We start from the raw sequence: 18,880 nt of genomic DNA, 5'->3' as shown, positions 1-18,880 counted from the left end.
GCAGAAGAGCAGTTGACGCTAGAAAACGAGGTTGTCGGGTTAGTAAAAAAAGGAGTACTCCTGGAAGTTCCCCCTCAAGAAAGAGGGCAAGGGTACTATTCCCCTCTATTCCTGAGAAAGAAGCCAGACGGTTCCTTCAGGACCATTATCAATTACCTAAACAACTACCTAGAGGTTCAAGCATTCAAGATGGAAACGATAAAGTCATCTATCAAAATGCTGTTTCCTCAATGCTTCATGGTGGTCCTGGACCTGAAGGACGCATATTATCACGTCCCAATACACAAGGATCACCAAAGATTCCTCAGAATGGCGGTCCACATCAAGGGAGTCCTAAACCACTTCCAGTTCTCAGCTCTACCATTTGGCCTAGCAATAGCCCCGAGGGTTTTTACAAAGCTGGTCGCGGAGGTAATGGCTCACCTCAGGGAAGAAAACACCCTGATCGTACCATATCTGGACGATTTCCTGGTGATAGGCTCCTCCCCGCAACATTGCAAGAATCAACTAGATTTAGTGATTCATTCTCTAAAGGATCTGGGTTGGCTAATAAACCTAGAAAAATCCAGACTGGTGCCTTCTCAGGTTCAGGAGTACCTAGGTCTCACTCTAGACTCCAAAAAAATGGAATGTCGGCTCCCAGAGAGCAAAATACAAAAGATAAAAAGTTTAGTGTTAAGAGTACAATCTCTCCCCTCCATAACACTCCGTCAGGGCATGTCCCTATTAGGCTCTATGACCTCTTGCATCCCTGCGGTCCAGTGGGCCCAACTACATTCAAGAGATCTCCAATGGCAGCTACTGTCAGAGCAAATTCTTCTAGGAGGGCATTTAGACGGGCGGTTAACATTGTCTCCTCGCACCAATCACTCTCTGACTTGGTGGACGTTGCAGGAAAATCTTTCCCAGGGAGTCCCATGGGTAATCCCGATCTCGAAGGTCCTAACTATGGACGCAAGCCCCTCAGGGTGGGGGGCTCATCTGGGCGACCTAGTAGCCCAGGGCATTTGGTCTCCGTCCCTGGCAAACAAATCCTCCAATATGAAGGAACTCCTGGCAGTAAAATTTGCCCTTCAGGAATTCTTGGGAGTCCTTCAATCTCACCATGTAAGGGTGATGTCGGACAATCGGGTGGTAGTATCTTACCTAAATCACCAGGGGGGTACCCGTTCCAAAAATCTAATGGAAGTGACCAACTCTATCCTTCAAATAGCCGAGAGCAACCTTCTATCCCTGACAAGCCTGCACATAAAGGGAGTAGACAAGGCAGACTTCCTCAGTCGGTCCAGCCTAAAACAGGGGGAATGGGAACTAAATCCAGTGATATTTACCCAGATCACACAAAAATGGGGTGTTCCCAAAATAGATCTCTTTGCGAGCCATTTAAACAAAAAAGTAGCCTCCTTTTGCTCCCTATCTCCCCTCGGGAACCCAGTAGCTGTGGACGCTTTCCTGATTTCTTGGGGTCACCATCTGGTCTATGCCTTCCCTCCTCTCATTCTGATTCCAGCAGTGCTGAGGAAGATTCGGGAGGACGGGGCGCTGGTCATCTTAATTGCCCCGTTCTGGCCGAAGAGACCTTGGTTCTCATGGATGAGGAAGATGTCAATATCCGACCCTTGGGTATTACCAGACCTCCAGGATCTGTTGTCACAGGGCCCAGTCTGTCATCCACGAGTCAAGAACTTGCACTTGACAGCCTGGCTCTTGAGAGGAAAATATTAGAAAGCAGAGGGTTCTCTTCGGGGTTAATCTCAACTCTGTTAAAAAGTAGGAAGCCGGTTACAACAAAACAGTGTGGCAAAATATGGAAAAAGTTTGTCTTCTTCAGGTGCAAAAATAGGGAAAGAAATTCCCCTTAATTCCATATTAGAGTTCCTACAAAACGGGTTGGAGATGGGTTTAGCCACTAGTACCCTAAAAGTTCACGTGGCGGCATTGGGAGCCCTATTCAATTTTGACTTAGCTTCAAATAGGTGGGTCTCTAGATTCATCAGGGCGACAGGAAGATCGAGGCCTCTGCCAGTAAAAGTGGTTCCTCAATGGGACTTAAACTTGGTCCTTAAAGCCCTGACTAGTCCTCCATTCGAACCATTACACGAATCTACAATAAAAACGCTATCTCTCAAAACAGCTCTATTAGTCGCCCTCACTTCTGCCCGTAGGGTTAGCGACTTACAGGCTCTCTCAGCCAACCCTCCTCACACACAATTTCTAGAGGATAGGGTCGTTTTAAAAACAGACCCAGCATATCTCCCGAAAGTGGCTTCAAAATTTCACAGGTCTCAAGAGATATCTCTCCCCTCCTTCTGTCCCAACCCTAAAAACAAGGAGGAACAAACATTACATACACTAGATGTAAGAAGATGTCTCTTACATTACCTAGAAGTCACTAGAGAGAGTAGGGAGGATTCCTCTCTGTTTGTGTGTTTCCAGGGTCCCCGGAAGGGGAAAAAAGCATCTAAAGCCACCATAGCAAGATGGATCACAGACGCCATCAGTCTCTCATACTCGGCAAGTGGGATGTCCGTTCCCGGGGAGGTTAAGGCTCACTCAACAAGGGCAGTAGCAACTTCCTGGGCGGAGAAGGCCGGAGCTTCCATTGACCAGATATGTAGAGCTGCTACCTGGTCCTCACCATCCACATTCTATAGGCACTATAGATTGGACCTAATCTCCTCTTCAGACCTTACTTTCGGTAAAAGGGTTCTGGAGGCGGTGGTCCCTCCCTGAATGTACTATCTATGCAATTCTCTCCGTGGTGCCGTCATGGGCGATCAGAGAAAAATATAGTTCTTACCGATAACGGTATTTCTCTGAGCCCATGACGGCACCCGTACATTCCCTCCCTTCACTTATGGGTGCACACATTAAAAGAGTGCCATAGTCTATTTATAGTCTATTTATAGTTTAAAGTCACGCGGTATCTTATGCTAAACAGTTAAAATTTACAAATGTCTTAGTAGTCTCCCATCGTTCTCTATGTAAACAACTGATGCAGGAGAGTGGTACCGTCTTTTTATCCGTAGGTTTCCTATCCTTGGTGGGCGGATCCCCTCTCTCCGTGGTGCCGTCATGGGCTCAGAGAAATACCGTTATCGGTAAGAACTATATTTTTTTCTTTCCTCAAAAATTATTTTTCAGCCCGCAGTTTTTTATTTTCACAAGAGTAACATGAGAAATTGGACCCCAAAAGTTGTTGTCCAGTTTGTCCTGAATACACTGATACCCCATATGTGGGGGTAAACCACTGTTTGGGCACACGTCGGGGCTCGGAAGGGAAGTTTGCAGAGCCCCTGATGTGCCTAAACAGTAGAAACCCCCCACAAGTGACCCCATTTTGGAAACTAGACCCCCCAGGGAACTTATCTAGATATGTGGTGAGCACTTTGAACCCCCAAGTGCTTCACAGAAGTTTACAACGCAGAGCTGTGAAAATAAAAAAAATAATTTCTTTCCTCAAAAATGATGTTTTAGCAAGCAATTTTTTATTTTCACAAGGGTAACAGGAGAAATTGGACCCCAATAATTGTTGCCCAGTTTGTCCTGAGTATGCTGGTACCCCATATGTGGGGGTAAACCACTGTTTGGGCGCACGTCAGGGCTCGGAATGGAGGGAGCACCATTTGACTTTTTGAATGCAAGAATGGCTGGAATCAATGGTGGCGCCATGTTGCGTTTGGAGACCCCTGATGTGCCTGAACAGTGGAAACCCCTCAATTCTAACTCCAACACTAACCCCAACACACCCCTAACCCTAATCCCAACTGTAGCCATAACCCTAATCACAACCCTAATCCCAACCCTAACCCTAATCGTAATCCTAATCCCAACCCTAATCCCAACTCTAACCACAACCCTAACCCCAACACACCCCTAACCATAACACTAGCCACAAGCCTAACCCCAACACACCCCTAACCATAACCCTAACCACAGTCTAATCTTAACCCTATTTCCAACCCTAGCCCTAATTTCAACCCTAAGGCTATGTGCCCACGTTGCGGATTCGTGTGAAATTTTTCCGCACCATTTTTGAAAAATCCGCAGGTAAAAGGCACTGCGTTTTACCTGTGGATTTACCGCGGATTTCCAGTGTTTTTTGTGCAGATGTCACTTGCGGATTCCTATTGAGGAACAGGTGTAAAACGCTGCGGAATCCGCACAAAGAATTGACATGCTGCGGAAAATACAACACAGCGTTTCCGTGTGGTATTTTCCGCACCATGGGCACAGCCGATTTGGTTTTCCATAGGTTTACATGGTACTGTAAACGTGATGGAAAATTGCTACGAATCCGCAGCGGCTAATCCGCTGCCGATCCGCATCCAAATCCGCACCATGTGCACATAGCCTAAGGCTAGGTTCACATTGCATTAGTGCAATCCATTTAGCGCATATGCTAATGAAATGCGCTAACGCAATGTATAAAAAGGGTTTGCGTTTAGGGATCCTGCTAGCGCAGGTGCCCGATCTGCGCTAGCGAGAACGGACCCAAAAACGCTGCAAGCAGCGTTTGAGGTCCGTTAGAAAATAACGGGACATCGCTAACGCATGCTAAAAATGGCATACGTTAGCGATGCGTTAGATACATTGCGGTCAATGGCTGCGATAACGGATCCGTTACATTGCGTTAGTGGCGCTATGTAACGGATTCCGTTAGCGAACTGCCACTAACGCAATGTGAACCCAGCCTAATTCTAACCCTAACCCTAATTCGAGCCCTAACCCTAGCCCTAACCCTAACCCTAGCCCTAACCCTAGTGGGGAAAAAAAATATGTTTTCTTTATTTTATTTTTTACCCTACTTATGGGGGTGATAAAGGGGGGGGTTATTTATTATTTTTTTATTTTGATCGCTGTGATAGGTTCTATCACAGCGATCAAAATGTACTTGTAACGAATCTGCCGGCCGGCAGATTCGGCGGGCGCACTGCGCCTGCGCCCGCCATTTTCCAAGATGGCGGCGCCCATGCAGCAGCCGGACGGACACCGGGAGGGACACGGGAGGTCAGTAAGTATGATGAGGGGGGAGATCGGACAGCGGGGGGAGCGGACAGGAGGACGGAGGGGAGCGGAGGACAGGAAATGACAGGACAGAGGACGGAGGGAAGCAGATCGGTGGCGGTGGGGGGTCAGATTGCGATCTCCAGCCGTGGCTGATGCTATTGCAGCATCGGCCATGGCTGGATTGTAATATTTCACCAATTTTCATTGGTGAAATATTACTATCGCTCTGATTGAAAGTGAAACGTCACTTTCAACAGCCAATCAGAGCAATCGTAGCCACGTAACCCCCCCCCTGGGCTAAAGTACCACTCCCCCTGTCCCTGCAGATCGGGTGAAATTGGAGTTAACCCTTTCACCTGATCTGCAGGGACGCGATCATTCTGTGACACAGCATATGCGTCACAGGTCGGATTGGCACCGACTTTCATGACGCATACGCTGTGTCACGGGTCGGGAAGGGGTTAATACTTGGTGGCAAAACCCTTGTTGGCAAGCACAGCAGTCAGACTTTTTTTTGTAGTCGATGTCGAGGTTTGCACACATGTCAGGAGGAATTTTGGTTCGCTCCTTTTTGCAGATCATTTCTAAATCATTAAGATTTTGAGGCTGTCGTTTGTCAACTCGGAGCTTCAACTCTCTCCATAAGTTTTCTATGGGATTAAGGTCTGGAGACTGGCTAGGCCACTCCATGACCTTAATGTGCTTCTTTTGAGCCACTCCTTTGTTGTCTTGGCTGTATGTTTTGGGTCATTATCTTGCTGGAAGACCCAGCCACGACCCATTTTTAATGTCCTGGCAGAGGGAAGGAGGTTGTCACTCAGGATTTTACGGTACATGGCTCCATCCATTCTCCCACTGATGCGGTGAAGTAGTCCTGTGCCCTTAGCAGAGAAACACCCCCAAAACATAATGTTTCCACCTCCATGCTTGACAGTGGGGACAGTGTTCTTTGGGTCATAGGCTGCATTTCTCTTCCTCCAAACGCGGTGAGTTGAGTTAATGCCAAAGAGCTCAATTTTTGTCTCATCTGACCACATTATCTTCTCCCAATCACTCTCAGAATCATCCAGGTGTTCATTGGCGAACTTCAGACGGGCCTGCACTTGTGTCTTCTTGAGCAGGGGACCTTGCGGGCACTGCAGGATTTTAAATCTTTACGGCGTAATGTGTTACCAATGTTTTTCTTGGTGACTGTGGTCCCAGCTGCCTTGAGATCACTAACAAGTTCCCCCCTTGTAGTTTTAGGCTGATCTCTCACCTTCCTCATGATCATGGATACCCCACAAGGTGAGATTTTGCATGGAGCCCCAGATCGATGTCGATTGACAGTCATTTTGTATTTCTTCCATTTTCTTACTATTGCACCAACAGCTGTGTCCTTCTCACCCAGCGTCTTATTGTTTTGTAGCCTATTACAGCTTTGTGCAGGTCTATGATCTTGTCCCTGACATCCTTAGGCTATATGCACATGTTGCAGATTTGACTATGGAATATTCTGCCAGAAAATGCAGGTCAGAATCTGCACATTTTTTTTTGCGTTTTCGGTGCGTTTTTGTGCTGATTTGCTGCGGATTTCATCCTTTTTTTTTTTTTTTTTTACCCCTACGGATTTCTATTATGGAATGGGTGCAAAAACACAGCAGATCCGCAAAAAGAATTGACATGGTCCTTTTTTGAATCTGCTGAGTTTTCCGTGTGGATTTTTCTGCACCATTAGCACGGCCTTTTTTTTCCCCCATTGATTTACATTGAACTGTATATCACTTGCGGATCTGCAGCGTTTTTGCGCTGAAGAAAAACGCTGCGGAACCGCAGGAAATCTGCAACGTGTGTACATACCCTTAGAAAGCTCTTGGTTTTGCCCATGTTATAGAGGTTAGAGTCTTTCTGATTGAGTCTGTGATTAAAAGGAAAGGCGTGCAGGCTGAACCTGGAATGAATCCAGTAGAGTCATATACTTGAAAAAACGGCCGCATTCAAGAGATGGAGTTTCAAATGCATCATATAGGTGAAATTTTATTAGAAACACCACAGTGGTAATAAAGTGCTGAGGTAACGTTTCGACCCTTTGGTGGGTCTTTATCAAACCTCACTTTACAGTAGAGATTCAAAGGAAGGGGAAACACCGCATTGGAGAAAATCGTATGGAGGCTCCTAGGAAGAGCTACCGTAATTGTCCAACCTATTCTTTTACATACTCCATTGAAGAATAATGATACCCACACAGATAGATGATGGATAGATCGATCTATCTATAGCTATATCTATCTATCGATATATCTATCTATAGCTAGATAGATCGATGATAAATAGATGATAGATCATAGTTGATTGATAGATAATAGATAGACTTGTGTAAAAAAGAAAAAAAAGGCACTCACCGATCTAAAATTCCTTGCTTTATTGAATCTTCATTAAAAAATTCATGGCCGGGAGAGTGAGAATAGGAGCTAGTGTGAGCAGGTATGAACGACAGCCGTTTCGCGCTATGCCAGCGCTTCTACGGGCCTTTTTTTCTTTTTTACACAAGTGGATCAATTTGTTGGAGTATAGCTTACAACAGTTCAGGTTGAAAGATGCACCTGTGGGGAATATCAGTTAAAGGGAACCTGTCACCCCGTTTTTTAAAGATTAGATAAAAATAGTGTGAAATAGGGGCAGAGCTGGGCTTTACATTAGTGCCTTTTTGGTGCCTTTATTCCCCCATTAGGCTGCCGAAATACCTTTGTGAACTGGCCGTTTTGTCCTGTCACTCAAGTTGGTCAGATCGGATGGGCGTGGTCAAATAGCGGTTCCTCCCCCACCTCTTGCGTTTCCCTGCACAATTTAGTCCCGCCATTGGCGTTGTGTTTAGCGCCTGCGCAGTAACGTCTAATTTGGCGCCTGCGTATTATGCTTTGCCCAACTGTGGGCATAGCATAATTTACATCACTGCGCATGCGCGGGTTGTAACTAGTGTTGAGCATTCCGATACCGCAAGTATCGGGCGATACTTGCGGTATCGGAATTCCGATACCGAGTTCCGATACTTTTGTGGTATCAGGAATCGGTATCGGATCCATATTAATGTGTAAAATAAAGAATTAAAATAAAAAATATTGATATGCTCACCTCTCCGGAGGCCCCTGGACATCACCGCTGGTAACCGGCAACCTTCTTTGCTTAAAATGAGCGCGTTTAGAGCCTTCAATGACGTCACGGCTTCTGATTGGTCGCGTGCCACTCATGTAACCGCCACGCGACCAATCACAAGCCGCGACGTCATTCTCAGGTCCTAAACTCCTCATTCTAGGAATTTAGGACCTGAGAATGACGTCGCGGCTTGTGATTGGTCGCGTGGCGGTCACATGAGCGGCACGCGACCAATCAGAAGCCGTGATGTCATGGAAGGCTCTAAACGCGCTCATTTTAAGCAAAGAAGGCTGCCGGTTACCAGCGGTGATGTCCAGGGGCCTCCGGAGAGGTAAGTATATCAATATTTTTTATTTTAATTCTTTATTTTACACATTAATATGGACTGGGTGCCCCGGAAGTGATCATATGGGCATAGTGTTTATTTGGATGCCGGTAAAATTTTCTCAGCCCGAACTGCGAGCGTAATTTTGGCACCAAACTTAAGCTCGCAGTTCGGGCTGAGAAAATTTTACCGGCATCCAAATAAACACTATGCCCATATGATCACTTCCGGGGCACCCAGGCTAAAGTTACGACCCGCGCATGTGCAGTGATGTAAATTATGCTATGCCCACAGTTGGGCAAAGCATAATGCGCAGGCGCCAGAGGCGAATTCACTGTGCAACTGCTAAGAAAGAGCGCGATCTGTGCGATTCACAGATCGCGTTTACGACAGACACGCCGAGAAGCAGGGGGGAGGAACCGCTATTTGACCACGCCCATCCGACCTGACCAACTTGAGTGACAGGACAAAACGGCCAGTTCACAAAGGTATTTCGGCAGCCTAATGGGGGAATAAAGGCACCAAAAAGGCACTAATGTAAAGCCCAGCTCTGCCCCTATTTCACACTATTTTTATCTAATCTTTAAAAAACGGGGTGACAGGTTCCCTTTAAACAGTATAACGTTTGGAGAAGTGCCGTACATTTTTTTTAATTTTCTTTCTGTTAGATAGATAGATATATCGATAGATAATATATAGATATATATATCGATAGGTAATACCAAGCCCGATGTTTAGTAATAAGCATAATAAAATGGTAATCAAGAGTTAGGCCGGGATCACACATGCAAGAAATTCAGATGAGTCTTGCCTCTTAATACCTGCCACTGCTGCCAGCACTCGGGAGCGGAGCGTGCGGCTGCATGTATTTCTATGTAGCCGCACGCTCTGCTCCCGAGTGACGGTGGCAGTGCCGGGTATTAAGAGGCGAGACTTGTCTTGAGTTTCTTTCATGTGTGATACCGGCCTTAAATAAAGACACACACACTCTCTCTCTCTCTCTCTCTCTCTCTCTCTCTCTCTCACACTCACACACACTCTCACACTCACACACACTCTCACACTCACACACACTCTCACACTCACACACACTCTCACACTCACACACACTCTCACACACACACACTCTCACACACACACACTCTCACACACACACACTCACTCACTCTCTCATACCCATGGAGCTTCCCAGGCTATGAATATCAGCCCGCGGCTGCATATTTAGCCTTTACTGGCTATTAAAATAGGGGACCCCCCCCCCAAAAAAAAACGATGTGGGGTCCCCCTATAATTTATAGCCTGAAAGGCTACGCAGACAGCTGCGGGCTGATATTCATAGCCTAGGAAGGGACCATGGATATTTGCCCCCCTCCCCCCGGCTACAAATACCAGTCGCCCCAGCAATGGCGCAATTGTAACATTTCAGGGAATTCCCTCCACTATGCCGTAACATCTGGACACCATGCTAGTTTGACGCTGCGGCTCTATGCAGCGTCAAACACGCAGCGTTTCCTGACCGTGGAAACATACCCTTAACCCCTTCCCGACCTTTGACGCCACGTAGGCGTCATGAAAGTCGGTGCCATTCCGACCCATGACGCCTATGCGGCGTCATGGAAAGATCGCGTCCCTGCAGATCGGGTGAAAGGGTTAACTCCCATTTCACCCGATCTGCAGGGACAGGGGGAGTGGTAGTTTAGCCCAGGGGGGGTGGCTTCACCCCCTCGTGGCTACGATCGCTCTGATTGGCTGTTGAAAGTGAAACTGCCAATCAGAGCGATTTGTAATATTTCACCCATTATAACGGGTGAAATATTACAATCCAGCCATGGCCGATGCTGAAATATCATCGGCCATGGCTGGAAATACTAGTGTGCCCCCACCCCACCCCTCCGATCGCCCCCCCATCCCTCCGATCTGGCCGGTACACTGCTCCGGCTCCCCTCCGTCCAGTGCTCCGCTCCCCCCCGTGCTCTTGTCCGCTCCCCCGTGCTCCAATCACCCCCCCCGTGCTCCAATCACCCCCCCTGCACTCCGATCCACCCCCCCCGGTGCTCCGTTCCACCCCCCCCGTGCTCCATTCCAGCCCCCCCGTGCTCCGTTCCACGCCCCCCGTGCTCCGTTCCACCCCTCCCGCACTCCGATTCCCCCCCCCCGTGCTCCGATCCCCCCCCCCTGTGGTCCCCCCCCACCCCATCATACTTACCGATCCAGCCGGGGTCCCGTCCGTCTTCTCCCTGGGCGCCGCCATCTTCCAAAATGGCGGGCGCATGCGCAGTGCGCCCGCCGAATCTGCCGGCCGGCAGATTCGTTCCAAAGTGCATTTTGATCACTGAGATAGATTATATCTCAGTGATCAAAATAAAAAAAATAATAAATGACCCCCCCCCCCCCCCTTTGTCACCCCCATAGGTAGGGACAATAAAAAAATAAAGAAATTTTTTTTTTTCCACTAATGTTAGAATAGGGTTAGGGCTAGGGGTAGGGTTAGGGCTAGGGGTAGGGTTAGGGCTAGGGTTAGGGTTTCGGTATGTGCACACGTATTCTGGTCCTCTGCGGATTTTTCCGCTGCGGATTTGATAAATCCGCAGTGCTAAACCGCTGCGGATTTATGGCGGATTTACCGCGGTTTTTCTGCGCATTTCACTGCGGTTTTACAACTGCGATTTTCTATTTGAGCAGTTGTAAAACCGCTGCGGAATCCGCACAAAGAAGTGACATGCTGCGGAATGTAAACCGCTGCGTTTCCGTGCAGTTTTTCCGCAGCATGGGCACAGCGATTTTTGTTTCCCGTAGGTTTACATTGAACTGTAAACTCATGGGAAACTGCTGCGGATCCGCAGCGTTTTCCGCAGCGTGTGCACATACCTTTAGAATTAGGCTATGTGCACACGGTGCGGATTTGGCTGCGGATTCGCAGCAGTGTTCCATCAGGTTTACAGTACCATGTAAACATATGGAAACCAAATCCGCTGTGCCCATGGTGCAGAAAATACCACGCGGAAACGCTGCGTTGTATTTTCCGCAGCATGTCAATTCTTTGTGCGGATTCCGCAGCGTTTTACACCTGTTCCTCAATAGGAATCCGCAGGTGAAATCCGCACAAAAAACACTGGAAACGCAGTGCCTTTTACCCGCGGATTTTTCAAAAATGGTGCGAAAATATCTCACACGAATCCGCAACGTGGGCACATAGCCTTAGGGTTAGGGTTGGAATTAGGGTTGTGGTTATGGTTAGGGGTGTGTTGGGGTTAGGGTTGTGGTTAGGGGTGTGTTGAGGTTAGGGTTGTGTTTAGGGTTATGGCTACAGTTGGGATTAGGGTTAGGGGTGTGTTGGGGTTAGTGTTGGAGGTAGAATTGAGGGGTTACCACTGTTTAGGCACATCAGGGGTCTCCAAACGCAACATGGCGCCACCATTGATTCCAGCCAATCTCGTATTCAAAAAGTCAAATGGTGCTCCCTCACTTCCGAGCCCTGACGTGTGCCCAAACAGTGGTTTACCCCCACATATGGGGTACCAGCATACTCAGGACAAACTGCGCAACAATTACTGGGGTCCAATTTCTCCTGTTACCCTTGTGAATCAAAAAAAATGCTTGCTAAAACATAATTTTTGAGGAAAGAAAAATGATTTTTTATTTTCACGGCTCTGCGTTGTAAACGTCTGTGAAGCACTTGGGGGTTCAAAGTGCTCACCACATATCTAGATAAGTTCCTTGGGGGGTCTAATTTCTAAAATGGGGTCACTTGTGGGGGTTTCTACTGTTTAGGCACACCAGGGGCTCTGCAAACGCAACGTGACACCCGCAGACCATTCCATCAAAGTCTGCATTTCAAAACGTCACTACTTCAATTCCAAGCCCCGGCATGTGCCCAAACAGTAGTTTACCCCCACATATGGGGTATCACCATACTCAGGAGAAACTGGACAACAAATATTGGGGTCAAATTTCTCCTGTTACCCTTGGGAAAATAAAAAATTGCAGGCTAAAAGATCATTTTTGAGAAAATAATTTTTTTTTTTTTCATGGCTCTGCGTTATAAACTTCTGTGAAGCACTTGGGGGTTCAAAGTCCTCACCACACATCTAGATTAGTTCCTTTGGGGGTCTAGTTTCCAAAATGGTGTCATTTCTGGGGGATCTCCAATGTTTAGGCACACAGGGGCTCTCCAAACGTGACATGGTGTCCGCTAATGATTGGAGCTAATTTTCCATTTAAAAAGCCAAATGGCGTGCCATCCCTTCCGAGCCCTGCCGTGCGCCCAAACAGTGGTTTACCCCCACGTATTGGGTATCTGCGTACTCAGGACAAACAGGACAACAATATTTGGGGTCCAATTTCTCCTATTATCCTTGGCAAAATAGGAAATTCCAGGCTAAAAAATCATTTTTGAGGAAAGAAAAATTATTTTTTATTTTCATGGCTCTGCGTTATTAACTTCTGTGAAGCACCTGGGGGTTTAAAGTGCTCAATATGCATCTAGATAAGTTCCTTGGGGGGTCTAGTTTCCAAAATGGGGTCACTTGTGGGGGAGCTCCAATGTTTAGGCACACAGGGGCTCTCCAAACGCGACATGGTGTCCGCTAACAATTGGAGCTAATTTTCCATTCAAAAAGTCAAATGGCGCGCCTTCCCTTCCGAGCCCTGCCGAGTGCCCAAACAGTAGTTTACCCCCACATATGAGGTATCGACGTACTCGGGAGAAATTGCCCAACAAATTTTATGATCCATTTTACCCTACTGCCCATGTGAAAATGAAAAAATTGAGGCGAAAAGAATTTTTTTGTGAAAAAAAAGTACTTTTTCATTTTTACAGATCAATTTGTGAAGCACCTGAGGGTTTAAAGTGCTCACTAGGCATCTAAATAAGTTCCTTGGGGGGTCTAGTTTCCATAATGGGGTCACTTGTGGGGGAGCGCCAATGTTTAGGCACACAGGAGCTCTCCAAACGCGACATGGTGTCCGCTAACGATGGAAATAATTTTTCATTCAAAAAGTCAAATGGCGCTCCTTCCCTTCCGAGCCTTACCATGTGCCCAAACAGTGGTTTACCCCCACATGTGAGGTATTGGTGTACTCAGGAGAAATTGCCCAACACATTTTAGGATCCATTTTATCCTGTTGCCCATGTGAAAATGAAAAAATTGAGGCTAAAAGAATTTTTTTGTGAAAAAAAAGTACTTTTTCATTTTTACGGATTAATTTGTGAAGCACCTGGGGGTTCAAAGTGCTCACTATGCATCTAGATAAGTTCCTTGGGGCGTCTAGTTTCCAAAATGGGGTCACTTGTGGGGGAGCTCCAATTTTTAGGCACACGGGGGCTCTCCAAACGTGACATGGTGTCCGCTAAAGAGTGGAGCCAATTTTTGATTCAAAAAGTCAAATGGCGCTCCTTCCCTTCCAAGCCCTGCCGTGCGCCCAAACAGTGGTTTACCCCCACATATGAGGTATCAGCGTACTCAGGACAAATTGGACAACAACTTTCGTGGTTCAGTTTCTCCTTTTACCATTGGGAAAATAAAAAAATTGTTGCTAAAAGATAATTTTTGTGACTAAAAAGTTAAATGTTCATTTTTTCCTTCCATGTTGCTTCTGCTGCTGTGAAGCACCTGAAGGGTTAATAAACTTCTTGAATGTGGTTTTGAGTACCTTGAGGGGTGCAGTTTTTAGAATGGTGTCACTTTTGGGTATTTTCAGCCATATAGACCCCTCAAACTGACTTCAAATGTGAGGTGGTCCCTAAAAAAAATGGTTTTGTAAATTTCGTTGTAAAAATGACAAATCGCTGGTCAAATTTTAACCCTTATAACTTCCTAACAAAAAAAAATTTTGTTTCCAAAATTGTGCTGATGTAAAGTAAACATGTGGGAAATGTTATTTATTAACTATTTTGTGTCACATATCTCTCTGGTTTAACAGAATAAAAATTCAAAGTGTGAAAATTGCAAAATTTTCAAAATTTTCGCCAAATTTCCGTTTTTATCACAAATAAACGCAGAATTTATTGACCTAAATTTACCACTAACATGAAGCCCAATATGTCACGAAAAAACAATCTCAGAACCGCTAGGATCCGTTGAAGCGTTCCTGAGTTATTACCTCATAAAGGGACACTGGTCAGAATTGCAAAAAACGGCAAGGTCTTTAAGGTCAAAATAGGCTGGGTCATGAAGGGGTTAATGGTTGGTAGGGGATCAAGTACTTATTTCTCACTGCAAAATGCAAATACATTTATACAATGTGATTTTCTGGATTTTATTTTTGATATTCTATCTCTCAATGTTAAAATTAACCTACCCTTAAAATTATAGACTGTCTGGGTATGTGCACACGATGCAGATTTAGTTCAGATTTAGTGCAGAACTGCAGCACATTTTTCTGCAGCAGAAACGCTGCAGAACTGCACTGTGATGTACAGTACAATGTAAATCAATGTGAAAAAAAAAAAAGCTGTGCACATGGTGCAGAAAAATCTGCGCAGAAATGCTGCAGATTTCAAAGAAGTGCATGTCGCTTCTTTTGTGCAGTTCTGCAGCGTTTCTGCACCCCTCCATGATAGAAATCCACAGTGGTAAAATCTGCACAAAAAACGCACCTGCGGATTCTGCCAGGAGATGCAGATTTAGTGCAGAAAATTCTGTACCACATTTCCTACGTGTGCACATAGCCTAAATGTCTTTGTCAGTGGGCAATCTTACAAAATCAGCGAGGGATCAAATAATTATTTCCTTCACTGTAAATAATAGCTAGCTAGATATCCGTGAGATAAATTAGTGTCTTGCGTGTGTAGCTTACTGTTCTTGTATTAACCTAATAATTTAAAAAAACGACGAGGGGTCTCCCCTATTTTTGATATCCAGCAAGGGCAAAGCAGACAGCTGCAAGCTGCAACCCATTTCACACATAGAACATATTCTGCACAGAGATAATTGCATGTTTATTCTTGCAGATTACAGCGTTTCAATTTAAAGGGTAAAATTCACAGTACAAATATCACAACAGTATTAATAAAACTTTTAGTGGAAAGAAAAAGTTCAGATGAGCACTGAATTTATTGTACCTGTCTCGGGACAAGTGCAGGAGCTGCTGGCTCTAACTTGCATTATTCGGGTCTGTAAATGGACCAAGCTAGTGAACTCTGCATTTGTCTCACACATAGCTAAGGTCTATGGAAATTTGCCTGTGTGTGTTAGGATATAGGCTAAATTAAATTAATACATTTTAAAGATCGGAGGTGTAATGTGCAAAATTTAGCCAAACTGCAAATCCCTCATCTGACCAGGATTTTGTAAAATATGTTCATGCAGGGGGATATTGTGTAATTGTCATCACATAAAGATGTTTTTGCTTCCTAAATATAACGTCTGACTTGCCTTCTTATTACAGGGGGAGATGACCGCCGTGTGTTGCTGTGGCACATGGAAAAAGCCATCCAATCAAAAGCGAAGCCCATTCAGCTTAAAGGGGAGCATCATTCAAACATATTTTGTTTAGCGTTCAATAGCTGCAATACTAAGGTGTTTTCCGGAGGTAAGATCTTTAAAGTGGTTTCTCTGGGATAATTTTTTTTTATTTTAGAGAAGTTCCTTGGGGGGGGGGGGGGGGGGGGGAAGGTCTAGGTTCCAAATTATGTCACTTGTGAGGGGTTTCCACTGTTAAGGCACACAGGGGCTCTCCAAACGCGATATGGCATCCGCTAATTATTCCACCAAATTTTGCATTCAAAAAGTCAAATGGCGTTCCTTCCCTTCAAGCCCTGCCGTGCACCCAAACGGTAGTTTACATATTGGGTATTGGGGTATTGTATGGTACAATTTCTCCTGTTACCCTTATGAAAATTCAAAATTTGGGGCTAAAAAAAAACATTTTTTGTGGGGAAAAATGTGATTTTTATATTTTCACGACTCAACGTTATAACACCTTATCCAAGTTCGCTCATCACTAGTTATCAACAAACTTTCACAGGAAGAGATACAGTTAGGCCAAAGATAAACACTGCTTGTGTCACAATACCTGACCATGGCAGATGGTCTCCTGACCAGAGCGCATTAGTTTACGTCAGGAGACCCGCAATCTGAGCACAATCTGTGCTTCAAAACTACATCTGGAAAGAAGTAATCTCCAGCTTGCAATCATTTTTTTGTTTTATTAAAGTAGGCCATTTTTATTGCAGCATTCTTATTAAAGTCGGACAATAAAATAAGTTTAACAAGACACCCTGCAGGAACTTGCTCAAAAAGAATTCAATTTTTAACTTTACTGTGTGAATCACAATTTACGTTGTAGCTGAACTGCAGTACCAGACATGGACAGGTGAGGTGTTGTTTCTCAATAAATCATCCATTTATATATTACTAGATGGTGGCCTGATTCTAACGCATCGGGTATTCTAGAATATGCATGTCCACGTAGTATATTGCCCAGCCACGTAGTATATTGCCCAGCCACGTAGTATATTGCCCAGCCACGTAGTATATTGCCCAGATCCACGTAGTATATTGCCCAGATCCACGTAGTATATTGCCCAGATCCACGTAGTATATTGCCCAGATCCACATAGTATATTGCACAGATCCAAGTAGTATATTGCACAGATCCAAGTAGTATATTGCACAGATCCACGTAGTATATAGCACAGATATGTGGTATATTGCACAGCCACTTAGTATATAGCACAGCCCACGTAGTATATTGCACAGCGATGTAGTATATAGCACAGCCACAGAGTATATACTCACCTTCCGTCCGCAGCTGTCACCGCCGCATTTGCTGCGCTGTTTCCTGCAGTTGCAGCCGTCATGAATAACCGCGGCCGTCATCACTGACCGCGGCTGCAAATTTAGTCCCCGGCTTTTGGTGGCGGTAGGCACAACAGCGCCCATGGTCCCGGGCAGCTCCGCCTTCCTCACGGCGACTCCGCCCCCTTTGCAGCGCTTCTGGCTGGCCTGTATTGGCTGGCGACGGCTGCTAATTTAGTCCCCGGCCTTTTGCTGCGGTGGGCCCAACAGCGCCCATGGTCCCGTCCGACTCCGCCCCCTTTACAGCGCTTCTGGCCGGGCCTGTACGGAGTGGGCGGGGACTTGCTCTGCATACTTCCTTGCTTCCCCTGCCCTTTTGTCTACGCCAACTGGCTGGCCTCGACCAATGAATATCCGGGACAGAAAGACGGAAGTGCCCCTTAGACAATTATATAGATAGATAGGCCCCATAGTGCAGCCCATTGTTAATGCCCTCAATGGCCAAATGTGTGTGGTCATCGCACCCATGTAAGCTTGTTGGACATCCCAGGGATGTAAATGTGGAATTGGACTTCCTTTTGTCACCTTTTATCAACCTTCACCCTTCTGGAAGATTTTCAACAAGATTTTGTAGCGTGTCTGAATTTGCGCTTATTTGACGTCAACATTCTATTTATTGCAAAAAATTTCCTCCCCTCTTCTCGTCAAAAATATATTTCTTTGGATCTTTGTATACAAGGGCACAGTCATGGTGGAATAGGATAGTGCTTGCCCCTAATTTGGAAATAGTTTTTTACCAAATGTTACTGGATGCATTGTGCATTACTAATGTTCCCTGGCATCTGCCAATCCTAAATCAATCGATCAGGCTGCCGAATAGTGACCATCTGCTCCAGGGTCCGGCATAGGTGTAGTGAAAATACACTATAATAATTCTGATGTTATGAACATTTTATTGACAGACTTTTTAAAACGTTTCACTTACTTTGCAGGAAATGATGAACAGGTGATCCTCCATGATGTGGAGAGGTAGGTGTGCTTTACATTAAACAGCCATTGTGAATGTGCATACCAGAATAAACATTGTTTTTCAAATATTTCTCTACTTTTTAGTGGTGAAACACTGGATGTCTTCACTCATGAAGAGGCAGTGTATGGACTGTCGGTCAGTCCAGTGAATGACAATGTGTTTGCCAGTTCATCAGATGATGGAAGAGTGTTAATATGGGACATCAGGGAGTCTCAACAAGGTGGTAAGGAGCATTATTTTTATTATTTTCTGTAAACTCCACTTTTACCTATTAGTTTACTTTAACCACTTTACCCCCAAGGGTGGTTTGCACGTTAATGACCGGGCCAATTTTTGCAATTCTGACCACTGTCCCTTTATGAGGTTATAACTCTGGAACGCTTCAACGGATCCCAGTGATTCTGACATTGTTTTCTCGTGACATATTGTACTTCATGATAGTGGTAAAAATTCTTTGACAGTACCTGCGTTTATTTGTGAAAAAAAAAAAAGGAAATTTGGCGAAAATTATGAAAATTTCGCAATTTTCCAACTTTGAATTTTTATGCAATTAAATCACAGAGATATGTCACACAAAATACTTAATAAGTAACATATCCCACATGTCTACTTTACATCAGCACAATTTTGGAACCAACATTT

General features: G+C 45.4%; 1 protein-coding gene across 1 annotated transcript in view; it reads left to right on the top strand.

Moving 5' to 3' along the window:
• The window catches only part of DCAF5 (DDB1 and CUL4 associated factor 5), a 105,507-nt gene that overhangs the window by 20,427 nt on the left and 66,200 nt on the right, over window positions 1–18,880 (top strand). Inside the window, exons 2-4 of the mRNA XM_069732304.1 lie at window positions 15,857–16,000; window positions 18,201–18,237; window positions 18,322–18,461. Coding sequence (XP_069588405.1) covers window positions 15,857–16,000; window positions 18,201–18,237; window positions 18,322–18,461 — 321 coding nt within the window. The remainder of the gene's footprint in view (window positions 1–15,856; window positions 16,001–18,200; window positions 18,238–18,321; window positions 18,462–18,880) is intronic.

The sequence above is a fragment of the Ranitomeya imitator genome, chromosome 1 (genome assembly GCF_032444005.1).
Source record: "Ranitomeya imitator isolate aRanImi1 chromosome 1, aRanImi1.pri, whole genome shotgun sequence".
Classification (NCBI taxonomy): Eukaryota; Metazoa; Chordata; class Amphibia; order Anura; family Dendrobatidae; genus Ranitomeya; species Ranitomeya imitator.
This window is presented reverse-complemented; position numbering and strand designations above follow the sequence as displayed.